At 43.7% G+C, this 17,774-nt stretch overlaps 1 protein-coding gene across 4 annotated transcripts in view; it reads left to right on the plus strand.

Annotated features, from left to right (window-relative positions):
• LOC134312456 (zinc finger protein 521) overlaps positions 1-17,774 on the plus strand; it is a 213,552-nt gene that overhangs the window by 94,603 nt on the left and 101,175 nt on the right. For all 4 annotated transcript variants that reach the window (XM_062994418.1, XM_062994419.1, XM_062994415.1 and 1 more), the window contains exon 4: positions 14,117-17,592. In XM_062994418.1, coding sequence (XP_062850488.1) covers positions 14,467-17,592 — 3,126 coding nt within the window. In that variant the 5' untranslated portion in view covers positions 14,117-14,466. The remainder of the gene's footprint in view (positions 1-14,116; positions 17,593-17,774) is intronic.

Raw genomic sequence — 17,774 nt, forward strand, 5'->3', positions numbered from 1 at the left:
TGCTTTAAACCCATCATTGCTTAATATATACTGGTCCCTTCCATGATGTTGCTTCCTGATCATGATTTCAAGCCTTAAATTGTCTTCTGTACGTCCCAACTTTCCGGAACTTTTCCATCCTATCGTCAGTCCCACCTTCAGCTTCGTCTTTCTCTATTCTTGCTGTCACCAGGACTGAGAGGTGGCGAGAGGCTGAAGATAGGAAACGAAGACGTTTATTCATCTGGAATGTATTAGTGTGACGAGAACGTTGAGAAACAGGAGGCAGCGGGGACAGCTGCAGCTAGCGCTTTATAGACTTGTGAGAAAAAATGTGTGAACCCTGTGGAATGATCAGGATTTCAGCATGAATTGCTCCTAACATGAGATCTGAACATCTATAAACACCAGAATCGGTGTGGAACCGAGGAGAAGCAGTTAAAGAAGTGTTAGAAATACAAAAACGAAGATTCAAAATACAGTTACAGAGAGGGCACAAGTCAATCTGGCTATTGTCTAACAGCAGAATGCATATAGTATAAAACAGAACTTTTTAATTTATTATATATACATGTACACAAGTACAGTACAATTAATTTTTTGTGGAAGCTGAGGTCAAAGCGCAGGAGCAGCCAGGGTTAAGGAACCCAGCTGAAGGACCCAACAAAATATTTTATCCAAGTCTGACTGTCATTATTTAATCCAGGATGGAAATTAACATTTAATTCAGCTGTGATTCATGATTATTCACAAATGTTTCCACACACAACTTCCTACAGACTTTTTTGGTATGAGAATTGAATCTCTACAGATTAAAATAAAGAACCTGACTGCCAGCAATCCAGTGTGCTTAATTGCCCTTTCTTGTTTTTAGTTTAGGCTTTTTTTTAAATAGGCTGGATGAAGATTAGCTTCTAGTCACATTGTCGGAGCTGTTCACATGTAGGGTAGGATAGGGTAGGGTAGGATAGGATTCCATTATTTGTCATATATACATGTTCACATGTACAGTACAATTAAATGTCCAATGTACCTTAATAAAGAAATATTACTCTTACTGATTGTAAATATAGTAAAGTGTTTTACGGTGTTCCTCAAGACTCTGGTCTAGGCCCTTTCACAGAATGCATGAATAGAATAAAATAGAATAGAATGGACATATAATTGTACTCTACATGTGAACATGTATATGTGACAAATAAAGGAATTCTAATGTGTCTGACTTAATAGAGAAATATTATGATTACTGATTCTAAATATTGGACATTATGGTGTCCTTAAGGCTCTGGTCTAGACCCTTTCTTGTCCTTAGGTTATGAGTTTTTGTATAGGCTGGATGAAGATTAGTTTCTAAACACATTGTCGGAGCTGTTCACATGTAGAATAGAATAGAATAGAATTCCTTTATTTGTCATATATACATGTTCAAGTGTACATCACAATCAAATGCCCAGTGTACCTGACTTAATAGAGAAATATTATTATTACTAATTCTAAATATTATAAAGACCTTAATAGAGTGCATTATGGTGTCCCTCAAGGTCCTGGTCTAGGCCATTTCTTGTTCTTAGTTTATGCTTTTTTAAAGAGGCTGGATGAAGATTAGATTGTAATCACATTGTCGGAGCTGTTCACATGTAGAATATAATAGAATATAATAGAATTCCTTTATTTGCCATATATACACGTTCACATGTACAGTACAATTAAATATCCATTGTACCTGACTTAATAGAGAAATATTAATATTACTGATTCTTAATATTGTAAAGAGAATAGAAAGGATAGAAAGGATTTTTTAAATAGCTGGATGAAGATTAGCTTCTAAACACATTGTCGGAGCTGTGCACATGTAGAATAGAACAGAATAGAATATAATATAATTCCTTTATTTGTCATATATACATGTTCATGTGTACTGTACAATTAATTGTCAAATGTGCTTAATTTAATAGAGAAATATTACTTTTACAGATTGTAAATATCATAAAGACCTTATTACAATGCATTATGGTGTCCCTCAGGGCTCTGGTTTAGGCCCTTTTTTGTTCTTAGTTTATGCTTTTTTTTTAAATAGGCTAGATGAAACTTAGCTTCTAATCACATTGTCAGAGCTGTTCATGCAGAACTCAATGGTTAAAAACTACAATTGGTTTGATACGAGTCTTGTTTTTTAACTCTAGTGTACTGTATTTTGGCATCTGCTTATAGGTTGTGGGTGTAGGGGGTATAAAAGTAAAAAGCACACAAAGGTGGTAAAGAATGGCCTGATGTGTGGGTATTTTTCTCCAGTTGGGAGGTGTTGGAGTGTTGTCAAGTAGGACCTAGGTTTACTTTGCTTCTGGTCAAGGCTAATTATTAATGAATGCAGTTTTTGTTCAACCTTGGCAAAGTGTCAGCTCATCCTCCCACTCGGGGGTGCGAAGCTTGACATTTCCGACAGGGATGCGTGAAAAGACACGGTCTTGCTTGGGTTCACAATTGTTATTCTTTTTTTGTCTTGCCTCTTTGCTGGGGCTCGGCTCTTCCCTTGATGCTGATTATTTTGCCTTTGCCCTCTCGTCCGGACTGTCTGCTGCAGTTCTCACTTCTCACATCCACTCATTTGTTTTTACATCTGTGGCATTTAGTGGACACGTTTATCATTTGTAACCCAATACAGAAATAGCAATCGAAGGTTACGGGCCTTGCCAAGAGTCGCAACCTGGCATTTGAGGGGCTTGACCAGTGACCTTCCGAATGATAGTCCAATACCTCTGACTCCTGTGGTCAGGCCGAGGCTCTGTATGTGGTTTAGCTCTCTGTGAGAATTCATTGCTGGCTGGTATAAAAGAAGCACCTTGTAACTTTGCACATATTGAAGGGGCAAGGGTGGTCATCTGCGGCCCCTCTTTGCCAGCGTAGGGGTGGTGCAAAATGCTTAGAAATTGGAATTAATTGCAAATAATGTGCTAAAATGGTAATAAAAATGATTTAAAAGTTATTATAAGGAGCTTAATAGAGAGCATTATGGTGTCCCTCAAGGCTCTTGTCTAGACCCTTTTTTGTTCTTTTTGTTTTTCAATAGGCTGGATAAAGATTAGCTTCTAATCACATTGTCGGAGCTGTTTACATGCATTTACGTTTGCAGCATTTAGTGGACGCCTTTATCCAAAGTGACAAATAATGTGCTAAAAAGGCTCCGGTCTGGGCCCTTTCTTGTTCTTAGTTTAAGCTTTTTTTTTTTTAAATAAGCTGGGTACAGATTACTTTCTAATCACATTGTTGGAGCTGTTGACATGTAGAAGAATAGAATAGAATAGAATAGAATAAAATAGAATAGAATAGAATAGAATAGAATTCCTTTATTGGTCGTATATACATGTTCATGTTTACAGTACAATTAAATGTTCAGTGTGCCTGACTTAATAGAGAAATATTACTATTACTGATATTTAATATAGTAAAGAGCTTAATAGAGTGCAGTATGGTGTCCCTCAAGGCTCTGGTCTAGGCCCTTTCTTGTTCTTAGTTATTGTTTTAAATAGGCTGGATAAAGATTAGTTTCTAATCACATTGTCTGAGCTCTTTATTTGTATTTACATTTTTTTATGCATTCAAAATGTGCACATCACAGCAAAAAGGTCCTGGGTTTGATTCCGAGGTGGAGAGGTCCATGTCCTTTCTGTGTGAAGTTTGCATGTTCTCTTCATGTCTTTGTGGGTTTCCTCCGGGAGCTCCGGTGTCTTCCCACAGTACAAAGACATGCAGTTGGAGATACTAAGATTGTCCTTTGATGTGTGTGTGTGTTAAAGTGTGAATGTGTTACTGTGTGCCTTGCACCCATTGAGAGTTGGAATAGGCTCCAGCACCCCCTGCGACCATGATTAGGATAAGAAAACTCAATCTTCCCATTGCAACTTATAATAAAGCAGCTACAGGAGATGAATGAATGAATGACTGAATGTATAAATATATACTGTGATATCAGTGTTATACCATCAGTCTGTAGAGAAGTGTGTTAGTGCCATAAGTGAATCTAGTACAAGCCGATCACTGTTGGCACGTCTGTCTGCTTTTTTATGATCTGGGTCCCTCGTTTTAGTCGTACAGGAGCCAATGTCGTCCTCTGGTCTCCACCGTCCGGCCACACGCTGCTCCCGCTGGGCGAGCGAGCCCTGGCGGGTCGTACCATGCTGACCATGCCGGGGGACGGAGGGGGACAGATTGTCCTCCCCCCGGCCGGCCATAGGGGACAGGGAGCAAGCCAAGGCCTCAGGCAGAGCTCACTTCCTGTTTGTTCGCTCTTACCTGACCCTGGTCAGCTGCCTTTCCTCTGCCTCAGCTTTCTCAGCACCGATCTGCCCAAGGACAAGAGGCTTCAGGAAACACACACACACACACACACACACACACACACACACACACACACACACACAACACACACACACACACACACACACACACAGTCACTGTCGCAATAGGCAATAATACTAATAACAAATAAATAAAATAATATTAATATAATTATAAATATTATAATAATAAAACATAATAAAATAATAATAAACAGTAGCAACAATAATGTCAGTAATAATAATAATAATAATAATTATAATAATAATAATAATAACAGTAATAATAATAAAGATAATAATTATAATAGTAATAAGAATAATAAATAATATTAGTAATTATTATTAATAATAATAATAATAATAATAATAATAATAATAATTATATTTATAATAATAATAGTAATAATAATAATAAATAATCATATTAATAATAATAATAATAATAGTAATAGTAATAATAAAATAATAATAATAACAATAATAGTAATAATAGTAGTAGTAATAATAATTAAAATAATAATAATAATAATAATAATAATAGTAGTAATAATTATAATAATAATAATGAATAATAATAGCTAAAATAAAATAAAATGATGATAGACCTCCAGCATATTCATAGCGATGCTATCGGCTAGTCGGTCGTCGACATTGGCTATGTCTGGGAAGGGTAAGGGCACCCATTTAAACCCTGTGACATACTGCGACCCTGACCAAGATAAAACGGTGGCAACTTATTAAAATGAAACAAAATTAAAAATAAATATCAGCAATCTACCTACTGGTATGTTTTCAAGAGGAAATTCTACAATTCCTTTAACTACAGACAACTAAAGACATCTAAAGAACAAAGAAACAAAGAGGATGTCACCGAGAGATTTTTCTTCTCCCACTTTGTCTTGTATCCTGTTAGATTCTCCCTGAGACCCCCCCCCCCCCCCCCCCCCCCCAAAAAAAAAAAGTGGTGAGGTGAGAGGAAGAGTGACTGCCCTACTTTTTCCTCTTGCTCTGTCATTTTTCTTCACTTACCCGGGTAGCCACGGGCTCTCTGCGCAAGACGTTGACCAAGTGCCTCCATCCAGGCTGGGGACAAAATTACACTGTATGGTCAATAGTATTTGGACACCTGACAATGAGCTTAATTGTGTGATCTTTTACATTTACATTTTCGGGCATTTAGCTGACGCTTTTATCCAAAGTGACTTACAGTGTACAGTCTGAGCAATTAAGAGTTAAGGGTCTTGCTCAAGAGGGACTACCTGGCAGTGGTGAGGCTTGAACCAGCAACCTATTGATTACTAGTCAAGTACCTTAACTACTAGGCTAGCTTTTCAGCTAGAACAAAGGCCTCTCTTCTGAGAAGGCTTCTCACAAGACTTTGAAGTATGTCTGTGGGGATTTGTGCCCATTCAGTCAAAAGATGACAGCGTTTGTATGGCTGGGCACTGATGTTGGTCAAGAAAGTCTCCGCTGACGTTCCAGTTCCCTCCAGAGCTGTTCAGTGTGGCTTAGGTCAGGGCTTTTGTTCATGTCTTTATAGAGCTTGCTTTGTACACAGGGCATGCTGGAACAGGAACGGACCTTCCCTAAACTGTTAGTTTCCTTTATATAGTTGATTTATTACATCTGTTAGCAATTCCTGTGGCTGAAACGCACAAGTTCAGTAATTAGAAGGCTTGTCCCAATACTTTTGTCCATAAAGTGTACACTTACACACACACACACACACAGAGTGCAGGTTGAGGTGTGAGATTTCACAGCACACAGGTGCACCGTATGTGATTCTCTCACCTGTTCTTTCACATTCTTCACAGACGCAGGATTTCGAGAGCTTTTTAACTGAAGAGTGGAGCAATTAGCAAAAGGAAATGTTCATTAGCTCCATCGCAGCCCACAGCAACACCCCGTTCTCCTGGTGCCCGCGTCTCCGCCACCGTTCCTTTCTTTCCATTCTGCTCTCTGCGACAATCTGAGCGTGCTCACGTTCACAGACACTCGGTTCAACCAATGATGCATTATCAGTTCTTTAATGTGATACAGACGACATTTTATTTTATTACTTATAGCCTCCAGGGCTTCAGGTTCTAGCCATGTTGAGTTTGGCATGTTTACCTATTGTCTCCAACAACAAAAAATGCTAGTACAAGTGCTTAGTTGGAGCAGCAGTAAATCAGGCTAGCTTACCAGTAACCCCATTAAACCCTGAGATAAATGCTCCTCCATTAAATGGGAACAAATTCTCACAGACAGACTCCAAAATCTTGTAGAAAGCTGTTCCATGAAAGTGGAGGCTGTTATAGCTTACACTAGCTTACCAGTAATCCTGGAATGGATGGATGGATGGAAGGGTAGGAAAGTAGTTAGACAGACAGACAGACAGACAGACAGACAGATAGATAGGTGAGTAGGTGGGTAGGTAGATAGGTAGAGAGACAGACAGACAGACAAACAAACAGACAGATAGACAGATGAGTGGGTAAGATAGATAGATAGATAGATAGATAGATAGATAGATAGATAGATAGATAGATAGATAGATAGATAGACAGACAGACAGATGGGTGGGTTGGGTGGTTAAGATAAATAGATAGATAGATAGACAGACAGACAGACAGACAGATGGGTGGGTTGGGTGGTTAAGATAGATAGATAGACAGACAGACAGACAGACAGATGGGTGGGTTGGGTGGTTAAGATAGATAGATAGATAGACAGACAGACAGACAGACAGACAGATGGGTGGGTTGGGTGGTTAAGATAGATAGATAGATAGATAGACAGACAGACAGATGGGTGGGTTGGGTGGTTAAGATAGATAGATAGACAGACAGACAGACAAACAGACAGACAGATGGGTGGGTTGGGTGGTTAAGATGGATGGATGGATGGATGGATGGATGGATGGATGGATGGATGGATGGATGGATGGATGGATGGATAGATGGATAGATAGATAGATAGATAGATAGATAGATAGATAGATAGATAGATAGATAGATAGATAATATATCTATCTAAAATAATTTACTTATTCATGTTCCAGGAGCTTCTACCTCATGGCAGATCTATGTTTTTTAAGTGGTTTCTGAAGGTTTTATCTCCACCTTGGCGAAAGACCACTGTTCCATTCAAATTTTAATAGGTGTTGTTAAAGAAGCCCTATTTCTATCATCTGGAGAGAAGTCCACGTTTAAGGGTGGGGGCACCTTTCCTTTCCATGTTGGGATTGTGAGCTGAGCATGTGAGATCTTCTTCACCTATCTGGTCTTCTCAGATATTTTAGCTACCAGTAAACAGAATGAAACAGATGTTAAACTGGTATCCAGCTGTTATCGTGCTGAACACAACAAATGTGTTGTTTTGCTGCGAAAGACAGACTGCACCATGTGCCAAGAAAGTAGAAAATAAATAAATAAATAAATAAATACATAGAAATGTAGGAGGGATGGAAAAGGCAAGGAGGGCAAAAAACTAACATCACCGAGCAGCGTCGGGACGTAAGATGGAGGTCTTCCACTCAGGCCGAGACGGGCCGCTAGCCAGGGGGGCGTTCAGGAAGGTTTTGGCAGGCCAACAAAGCCAGCCCTTCAGCTGTGGGCTGGAGGTTTGCGGTGCACAGCATCCCCTCTGGCAGGAGAGCACACAGGCCGCTGTCGTGTGTGTGTGTGTGTGTGTGTGTGTGTGTGTGTGTGTGTGTGGAAAAGACTGCCCTCGCTTATATTTACTCTGGGTTTCGGCATTTCTCGTCAGGGTGAAGGGAGGGGAAAAAACCACCAAGATGGAAAGCGAGAGAGCAGGAGAGGAGAAGAGAGAAGAAAACAAGCTTCTTTTTTATCCCGGCCTCTCCTGGGGCCACCTGAACTCGCTCCGCTTCGTGTTCACACAGCGATCCGGGGGCGGGTTTGCTTCCCGTCCGGCGGGGTAGCACCAAGAAGTTTAGCCTCAGCAAGTGTCTTTCAGCAGCTGTATGTTTAAGGTTATAAGTTTACGTATGCTCGTAAGGGACGTGCACTCCTTTGATTAAAAAAATGTATAATGAATTTAAATGGTAAACGTGGCAGCTCCAGTTCTACCAAGAAAACACTGAACGCCATCGCCGATAGAACAGCAAAGATTCAAACCCGGGTCTCAGTGTTGGTGGGCTAGCGCAATAGATCGCTGTGATACTCAAGAGCCAAAGAAAAGGAAATATAAATATATTGTGGTGTCAGCGTAGACCAAGACAAATCCAGATGAGAGGTTTTGATCATTTTATTAAATGGAAAAATTGTTCAAGATATGAATCAAGCGTGGAGCGAAGCAGAGGACTAATTTTAAACTCCCTCACACACAGAACAGTGGCAACGATAACTACGTTTAACGGTTTAACACACAACGCCAACACAACACCATGAACCCTAAACTTTAATCAACACAAATGTGATTATACATAATAGTACTGCATCACTGGAACATCAGATCTGTCTAAAAAAACCTAGTGAGCTGCCTTGCTGCCTACCTGATCAGCTGCCTCAGTAGAGGGGATTCTAATAACACATCGAACTCATTATTTAGATGCACTGTTTAGACCAGGGGTGGGCAATTAAATTTTCCAAGGGGCCACATAAGAAACTGGGACTGTTGTGGAGGGCCAGACCAATAAGGTGAACTTACAGGGGTTGGACAAAATAACTGAAACACCTGGTTTTAGACCACAATAATTTATTAGTATGGTGTAGGGCCTCCTTTTGCGGCCAATACAGCGTCAATCCGTCTTGGAAATGACATATACAAGTCCTGCACAGTGGTCAGAGGGATTTTAAGCCATTCTTCTTTCAGGATAGTGGCCAGGTCACTACGTGATGCTGGTGGAGGAAAACGTTTCCTGACTCGCTTCTCCAAAACACCCCAAAGTGGCTCAATAATATTTAGATCTGGTGACTGTGCAGGCCATGGGAGATGTTCAACTTCACTTTCATGTTCATCAAACCAATCTTTCACCAGTCTTGCTGTGTGTATTGGTGCATTGTCATCCTGATACACGGCACCGCCATTGGATGCACATGGTCCTCCAGAATGGTTCGGTAGTCCTTGGCAGTGACGCGCCCATCTAGCACAAGTATTGGGCCAAGGGAATGCCATGATATGGCAGCCCAAACCATCACTGATCCACCCCCATGCTTCACTCTGGGCATGCAACAGTCTGGGTGGTACGCTTCTTTGGGGCTTCTCCACACCGTAACTCTCCCGGATGTGGGGAAAACAGTAAAGGTGGACTCATCAGAGAACAATACATGTTTCACATTGTCCACAGCCCAAGATTTGCGCTCCTTGCACCATTGAAACCGACGTTTGGCATTGGCACGAGTGACCAAAGGTTTGGCTATAGCAGCCCGGCCGTGTATATTGACCCTGTGGAGCTCCCGACGGACAGTTCTGGTGGAAACAGGAGAGTTGAGGTGCACATTTAATTCTGCCGTGATTTGGGCAGGCGTGGTTTTATGTTTTTTGGATACAATCCGGGTTAGCACCCGAACATCCCTTTCAGACAGCTTCCTCTTGCGTCCACAGTTAATCCTGTTGGATGTGGTTTGTCCTTCTTGGTGGTATGCTGACATTACCCTGGATACCGTGGCTCTTGATACATCACAAAGACTTGCTGTCTTGGTCACAGATGCGCCAGCAAGACGTGCACCAACAATTTGTCCTCTTTTGAACTCTGGTATGTCACCCATAATGTTGTGTGCATTGCAATATTTTGAGCAAAACTGTGCTCTTACCCTGCTAATTGAACCTTCACACTCTGCTCTTACTGGTGCAATGTGCAATTAATGAAGATTGGCCACCAGACTGGTCCAATTTAGCCATGAAACCTCCCACACTAAAATGACAGGTATTTCAGTTATTTTGTCCAACCCCTGTAATTCTGCTCAATATTAATTTCATAAAAAGCAGTAAATTGAAGCCGCTCAGGTGGCGCTGCGGTAAAATACGCTAGCTCACCAGAGTTGGGGTTTTGAATACATCTTATCGAATCTCAGCTCTGCCTTTCCGACTAGGCCGTTGTTCAGGGTTAGAGGGTAAGAAAGTCGGATTATTATTCCACAGCGTACTTACAGTGTCGCTGAGGGCGGCACTGTGGCTAAGTGGGTAGCTCTGTCGCCTCACAGCAAGAAGGTCCTGGGTTTGATCCCCAGATGGGGCGGTCCGGGTCCTTTCTATGTGGAGCTCCGGTTTCCTCCCACAGTCCAAAGACGTGCAAGTGAGGTGAATTGGAGATACAAAATTGTCCATGACTGTGTTCGATATTAAACTTGTGAACTGATGAATCTTGTGTAATGTGTAACTACCGTTCCTGTCATTAATGTAACCAAAGTGTAAAACATGACGTTAAAATCCTAATAAATAAACAGTGTTGCTGTCACCAATTGGTAAAAAGAGGAATTGCATCTTGAATTAGTATGATTTATTTATTTCTGTTTGACTGTGCTGACGGGCCACAAGCAATGCAATTTAAGACAGAAGACGTGCCAGAAGACATTGGCCCGCGGGCCGGACTTTGGACATGCCTGACTTATACAGAGATTACAGCAATTACGTCACCACAGTTTTCACTTACTATGCTAAGACAGTTAGCCTCAGGTCATTGAAACCAACAGGCTGAAGCGGCACAACCAGCTAGCACGCCAGCTAACGTCTCCCTCCGTGTACAGTAAACAGTTAAACTGTTAAACACCTTTATACAGATTAAACATCAATTAGAATTTATTTACATTTGAAAAGAACTCCGTTGGTTGCTCCGCCGTATTTATAATTTTTTGTGAGAAAAGTTGTGTAGCACTGAATGCTGGGATTGCCTCCAGCGCTGACGAAGCGTCGGACGCTCCCTAATCATTCAGTCAGATTATAGCTTTGAATAAAGGCGCCTCAGTAGAAGTATTTTTGGGTATCTTAGAATTTAGACATGTCTTCCTCTTAGGAAAATGTAGGATGACGTTAAATGCGTCTATGTAGAGAGATCACTAGGTTTTCAGACAGACCCGATAACTCAGGGAGGCAAACAGGATTTTACTTTATATAGAACATATGTACAGTAGACCCTTGAGGTACGAACGGTTTACCATACGAACATTTCGGTTACGAACAATCTTTTTTAACTTAACGTACGAACAAATTTCGGACTACGAACCGAAATTCGCGAAACACGTGACGTCACGAACAAGTTGACTCCGAGCGTCTCTCTCTCTCTCTCTCTCTCTCTCTATATATATATATATATATATATATATACTGTATATACAACAGTTAGTTCCGACCTTGCAATCTGATTGGTTGAGAAGCGTTCTAACTGTGCTGATATTCGTGATAACATCACGGTCTTTTCACACCACAACTGTATTACTCCGCTGACGCGTTGCCAGTAACGACAAGCTTCATGCTGTTTACATTATTTTTTATGGGAAAAAAGGTTTAACATACAAACATTTTGACTTAAGAACAGCCCTTTGGAACCAATTAAATTCGTAAGTCAAGGGTCTGCTGTAAATATTTATTATTTGTTAAAACCTACATGATTACATCTTTATTAGTGTATTTAAGATAAAATAGGATAATCCTTTATTATTCCCACACTGGGGAAATTCACAGTGTTACAGCAGCTAAGGGATAGCAAGGCACTCAGTATTAAAAAAATTGACTTTGACTGTACAGAAGTTTTATTTGTGCTTTGAAGAAAAAGCAAAAAAGAATATTAGAGTCAGCTATATAAGTATTTGAAAAAAAAAAAATAGGAGAATGTTTTTAAATGTGTTGCCCTGGTAAGAATGTGTGAAGTCGGCATGTTGCCCAGGGCGGGTGGTTTTTCCGGCAGGAGCACGCTGAAGGCCGACCCATCACTGTTCCTCTTTCAGCAGTTTTAGGAACAGCGGGTCAACCTGTGACCTCATCTGTTTCCTGCAGATTGGGCGCTGTGTGGTAGGATCTGACCACGGCGTGTTGTTCTGACACAAAAAGAAAAATAGTTAAATACGCTGAAGAAGTGAGAGCGAGCTGGTTTTCTTTTCCTCTGGATGTCTCGTATGTCTTGTCCAGTTTTCCTTGGCTTTCCTCTTCTCGGACTCTCCTTTTCCCGTTATGTGAAAGTAAGAAGCTAAAGGAAGAACCAGGTTGGTGCAAGAAGGAAGGAAGGGGGCAGTTACAGTGCAAAACAATTGTTGATGGGTCTGGAAACTGACACTAACATTCAGTTTGCTAAAGCTGAAGCTCATCATGAAAGCCCTGCATGGTTTGTTTGTTGTTTGTTTATTAGGATTTTAACGTCATGTTTTACACTTTGGTTACATTCATGACAGGAGCGGTAGTTACTCATTACACAAGATTCATCAGTTCACAAGTCTATATCAAACACAGTCATGGACAATTTAGTATCTCCAGTTCACCTCACTTGCACGTCTTTGGACTGTGGGAGGAAACCCACGCAGACACGGGGAGAACATGCAAACTCCACACAGAAAGGACCTGGACCGCCCCACCTGGGGATTGAACCCAGGACCTACTTGCTGTGAGGCAACAGTGCTACCCACTCTGGCACCGTGCTGCCCCTGTGCATGGCGCTGACCATAAGTTGGACTATGGTTGGGGTGCAGGATTTAGAGACCAGCGTAAAATGGTTAAAATGATTAAAATGGTTAAAATGGTCAACACCACCTCAACAACTCCTACACAAAACCACCCATAATGATGAATGGACAACAAGTATTTAGAGTTTTTTGAAAATAGAAGTATTCAGACCCATCATTCGATACTTTGCAGAAGCCCAGCTTTGCACACCTGGATTTAGGCAGTTTATTCCATTATTCATGGAATACTCTCTCAAGTTCTGTCTTATGCTGAAACCCCTCCAGTGTTGTTTTGGTGGTGTGCATTTGGTCATTGTTGTCATTCTGAGTTTGTGTGTGTGTGTTATCTAGAGCAGGGTTATGTTCAAGTGACCCACATTTATATATATACTGTATATATTTATTATTTTTGCATTTTCTCCCTTTTTCTCCCTTTTTAGCTCGTCCAATTGCCCGATTGCGTCATACTTCCTCTCCACCAATGCCGATCTCCGCTCTGATTGAGGAGAACGAAGCTAACCAGCAGCCGTATGCATCTTATCACCTGCACATTGACAAGTGCAGTGCAACTCAGCCTTGTGTACAGAGAGACACACCCTGAGAGCACTCTTTTCTCGTCTCTGTGCAGGCGCCATCAATCAGCCAGCAGCATTAGTTATGAGAGAGACCCTATCCGTCTTAATCCCGCCCCTGTATGAACAACAGGCCAATCGTTGTTCATGTGGTCGCTCAGCATAGCCGGCAGGCAGAGCGGAGACTCGATATGATGTATTTGAGATCCCAGCTCTGGTGTTCAGCGTGTGTTTTTACCGCTGCCTGCACATTTCTACAAGTTTCGCACAGCTGGATTTGGGCAGTTTATCCCAATATTCATGAAAGTCCCTCTCAACCCTTCCAGTGTTGTTTTAGCTGTATGCATTTGGTCATTGTGTGATTTATTCGTTCCTAAGTTCTTACTGCTCTCTACGTCCCATCGTTGAGAAGCACCTCGGAGCATGAAATATCTGACATAAAGACCTTGTTTATTTAGGGTGCATTCACATGAGAAGCTGGCCAATAGCACTGCTGTTATTTGAAACCTGGATCCCAGCGGTAGTGAGCTGGCATGTTTTACCACTGGACCACCTAAACGCCTGAATTGTAGCTTTTAAGAAATATATAAGCATTTCTAACAAACCATACTCTCTCGTCTTTGTCTTACAGATGGGGCTGATATAGAGGACGACCCCTCGTGTTCTTGGCCTGCCTCTTCACCGTCGAGCAAAGACCAGACCTCTCCCGGCCACGATTACGATTTCGGTGAAGACGAAGGTCGTCATGGTTTGCCCTACCCGTGCCAGTTTTGTGACAAATCCTTCAGTCGCTTAAGCTTCCTCAAACGGCACGAGCAGAGCCACAGCGACAAGCTGCCGTTCAACTGCACCTTCTGCAGCCGCCTGTTCAAACACAAGCGCAGCCGCGACCGCCACATCAAGCTTCACACCGGTGACAAGAAGTACCACTGCGGCGAATGTAACTCCGCTTTCTCACGTAGTGACCACCTGAAGATCCACATGAAGACCCACGCAACAAACAAGCCCCATAAGTGCCCCGTGTGTCGGAGAGGCTTCCTGTCCTCCAGCTCCCTGCACGGACACATGCAGGTTCACGAACGAGGAAAGGACGGCCAGAGCGCTGGGATTCCTGGAGCCGAGGAGTGGAAGCTGAAAGAGGCACGCAAATGCAGCCGGTGCGAAGAGGGATTCGACGTGCCTGAGGAGTTGCAGAAGCACATCGCAGAGTGCCATCCTGAGTGCTCACCTCCCGAGGTAGGAAGTGCAGGGCCTGGCCTGCAGTGCATCTACTGCCATGAGCCGTTCAGCGATGAGGGCACTTTACTTAGCCATATTGACCAAGCGCATGGTCGAGACCAGAAGGGTCATACGTGCACTGTGTGCTCCGAGCACTTCCCCACTGTGGAGGAGTTGTATGCCCACATGGACGTTCATCAACTCCCTGAGTCCAGCAATCACAGCAACAGTCCGTCATTGTTGACCGTTGGCTATACATCAGTCTCAAGCACTACTCCGGACTCGAACCTCTCTGTAGACAGTTCGACCATGGTAGATCCTGCTCCCACTGTGCCCAAGACCCGCGGGAGAAGAAAGCGTGCAGCCCAACATGCCAACGATATCTGTGGACGATCTGCCAAACAGCCTAAAGTGGCTTACAGCTGCATTTACTGCAACAAGCAAGTGTTTTCCAGCCTCGCTGTTCTTCAGATTCACCTCAAGACGATGCACGTGGACAAACCAGAGCAGGCTCATACCTGCCAGTTCTGTCTGGAGATCCTTCCGTCTCTGTTTAACCTGAACGAGCATCTGAAGCAGGTCCACAACGCTGAAGATACGTCGGCTCTACTCGCTGGCCTGTCTGACGCCTTGCTACAGTGCAACTTCTGTCCAGAGATGCACGGAGATCTCAACGCTCTGCAGGAACACATCAGATGCTCGCACGGCTTTCCGAGCCCTGTAGCCAAGGAGAGCAATGCCTTCTTCTGTCCGCAGTGCTTCATGGGATTCCTGACTGAGACTACTTTAGAAGAACATGTCCGACAGACCCACTGTGACTCCGGCAGCTTGCGCTTTGACTCTCCCCTCTCGGTTACTCCCAAAGATCCTATAATGGAGGTCTATTCTTGCTCTTACTGCACCAACTCTCCCATCTTTAACAGTGTCCTGAAGCTGAACAAACACATCAAGGAGAACCACAAGAACATCCCCCTGGCCTTGAATTATATCAACAATGGGAGAAGAACCTACAGAGCTCTTAGCCCTTCGTCATCCATATCTGCTGACCAAGCCACTCTTCTCAAACCTGGCAGCGCTTCATCACGCTCAGCAAGTGAATTCATCTGTAACCAGTGTGGTGCTAAGTACACTAGTCTAGATCTTTTCCAGACCCACCTGAAAACTCACCTTGATGGTATGCTGCCACAGCTCACCTGCCCACAGTGCAACAAGGACTTTCAAAGCCAGGAGGCTCTCCTGAAGCACGTGACGGTCCACTTCACGGTCACCTCCACCTACTACATCTGCGAGAGCTGCGACAAGCAGTTCACATCGGTGGACGACCTGCAGAAGCATCTCCTCGACATGCACACCTTCGTGTTCTTCCGCTGCACACTTTGCCAAGAGGTATTCGACTCTAAAGTGTCGACTCAGCTTCATCTCGCGGTCAAACACAGCAATGAAAAGAAGGTCTACCGCTGCACGTCTTGTAGCTGGGATTTCCGGAATGAGAGCGACCTTCAGCTGCACGTCAAGCACAGCCACTTGGAGAACCAGGGTCGGGTGCACCGGTGCATATTCTGTGGTGAATCCTTCGGCACAGAGGTAGAGCTGCAGTGCCATATCACTACGCACAGCAAGAAATACAACTGCCGCTTCTGCAACAAGGCTTTCCATGCTATCATCCTGTTGGAACGTCACTTACGTGAGAAGCATTGCGTCTTCGAGGGCAAAGCTCAAAACTGTGGCACCAACGGCACTACAAGTGGTGGTGGTGTGGACTCGGTCGTCAAAGAAGATGCAGAACTGCCCGGCATCCTGACCAACAGCCACGGAGGAGCTGGTACGGGCGAATCTCACAACAGTCGCGATGGAAGCGAAGAGGATGTTGAGTCCTCTGAGGTCATGTATACCTGTGATATCTGTGGGGCATCCTACACCATGGAGTCACTCCTGACCAATCACCAGCTTCGTGATCATAACATCCGCCCAGGAGAGACTGCCATTCACAAGAAGAAGGCGGAAATGATCAAAGGGAACCACAAATGCAACGTTTGCTCTCGGACATTCTTCGCCGAAGCGGGGCTCCGCGAGCATATGCAGACCCATCTGGGACCGGTCAAGCACTACATGTGCCCTATCTGCGGAGAACGCTTCCCCTCATTGCTTACCCTCACCGAGCATAAGGTCACACACAGTAAGAGCTTGGACACGGGTAGCTGTCGAATCTGCAAGTTACCTCTGCAGAGTGAAGAGGATTTCCTAGAGCACTGTCAAATGCATCCGGATTTGCGCAACTCCTTGACCGGCTTTCGCTGTGTGGTCTGCATGCAGACCGTCACTTCATCCTTGGAGCTCAAGATCCACGGCACCTTCCACATGCAGAAGACCGGAACCATGTCCACGAACCACATGAGCGGACGCACCTCCGTGCCTTACCACCAACCTCACCAGACCCAGAAGCTCTTCAAATGCGCCTCGTGTCTCAAAGAGTTCCGCTCCAAGCAGGACTTGGTGAAGCTCGATATCAACGGGCTGCCGTACGGTCTGTGCGCCTCGTGCGTCAGCGCGAGCAAAAGCGCCAGTCCGACCGTCAACGGTGCAAACAAGCAGCAAGGGGTACAAGCGCCCGTACTCTCAACTGCAGGCTGGAGCCAGGGCGAAAGTCTGAGCCCCACTGGGGTGAAAAGGAAGGGCACTACGTATTCCACGTCATCCTCTTCGTCGGTATCGTCGACCGTCGCCAAGACGCGATGCTCCAGCTGCAACGTGAAGTTCGAATCGGAGGCGGAGCTTCAGACTCATCTTCAAACGGTGCACCGGGACCAGGCGGGAGAGGGCAGCGGGGGGCAAATGAGGACGCCTCAAGGATCCCCCATGCTGAAAGTGAGTCCTTCGCAAAGTGAAGAGGTGAGGCCCGATTTCACACATCTGTATTACATCTGTATTACGCTGTTGAGCAGGTTCAAGAGGTATTTTACCGCCACTCATTGCAATTTAGATACACCGCATGGTCAGAAGTATTTGGACACTGCTTTTAATGTATTAACAATTGCTAACAGGTTAAAATCTTCACCGTGTCTCTCTGGTTT

The sequence above is a fragment of the Trichomycterus rosablanca genome, chromosome 4 (genome assembly GCF_030014385.1).
Source record: "Trichomycterus rosablanca isolate fTriRos1 chromosome 4, fTriRos1.hap1, whole genome shotgun sequence".
Lineage (NCBI taxonomy): Eukaryota > Metazoa > Chordata > Actinopteri > Siluriformes > Trichomycteridae > Trichomycterus > Trichomycterus rosablanca.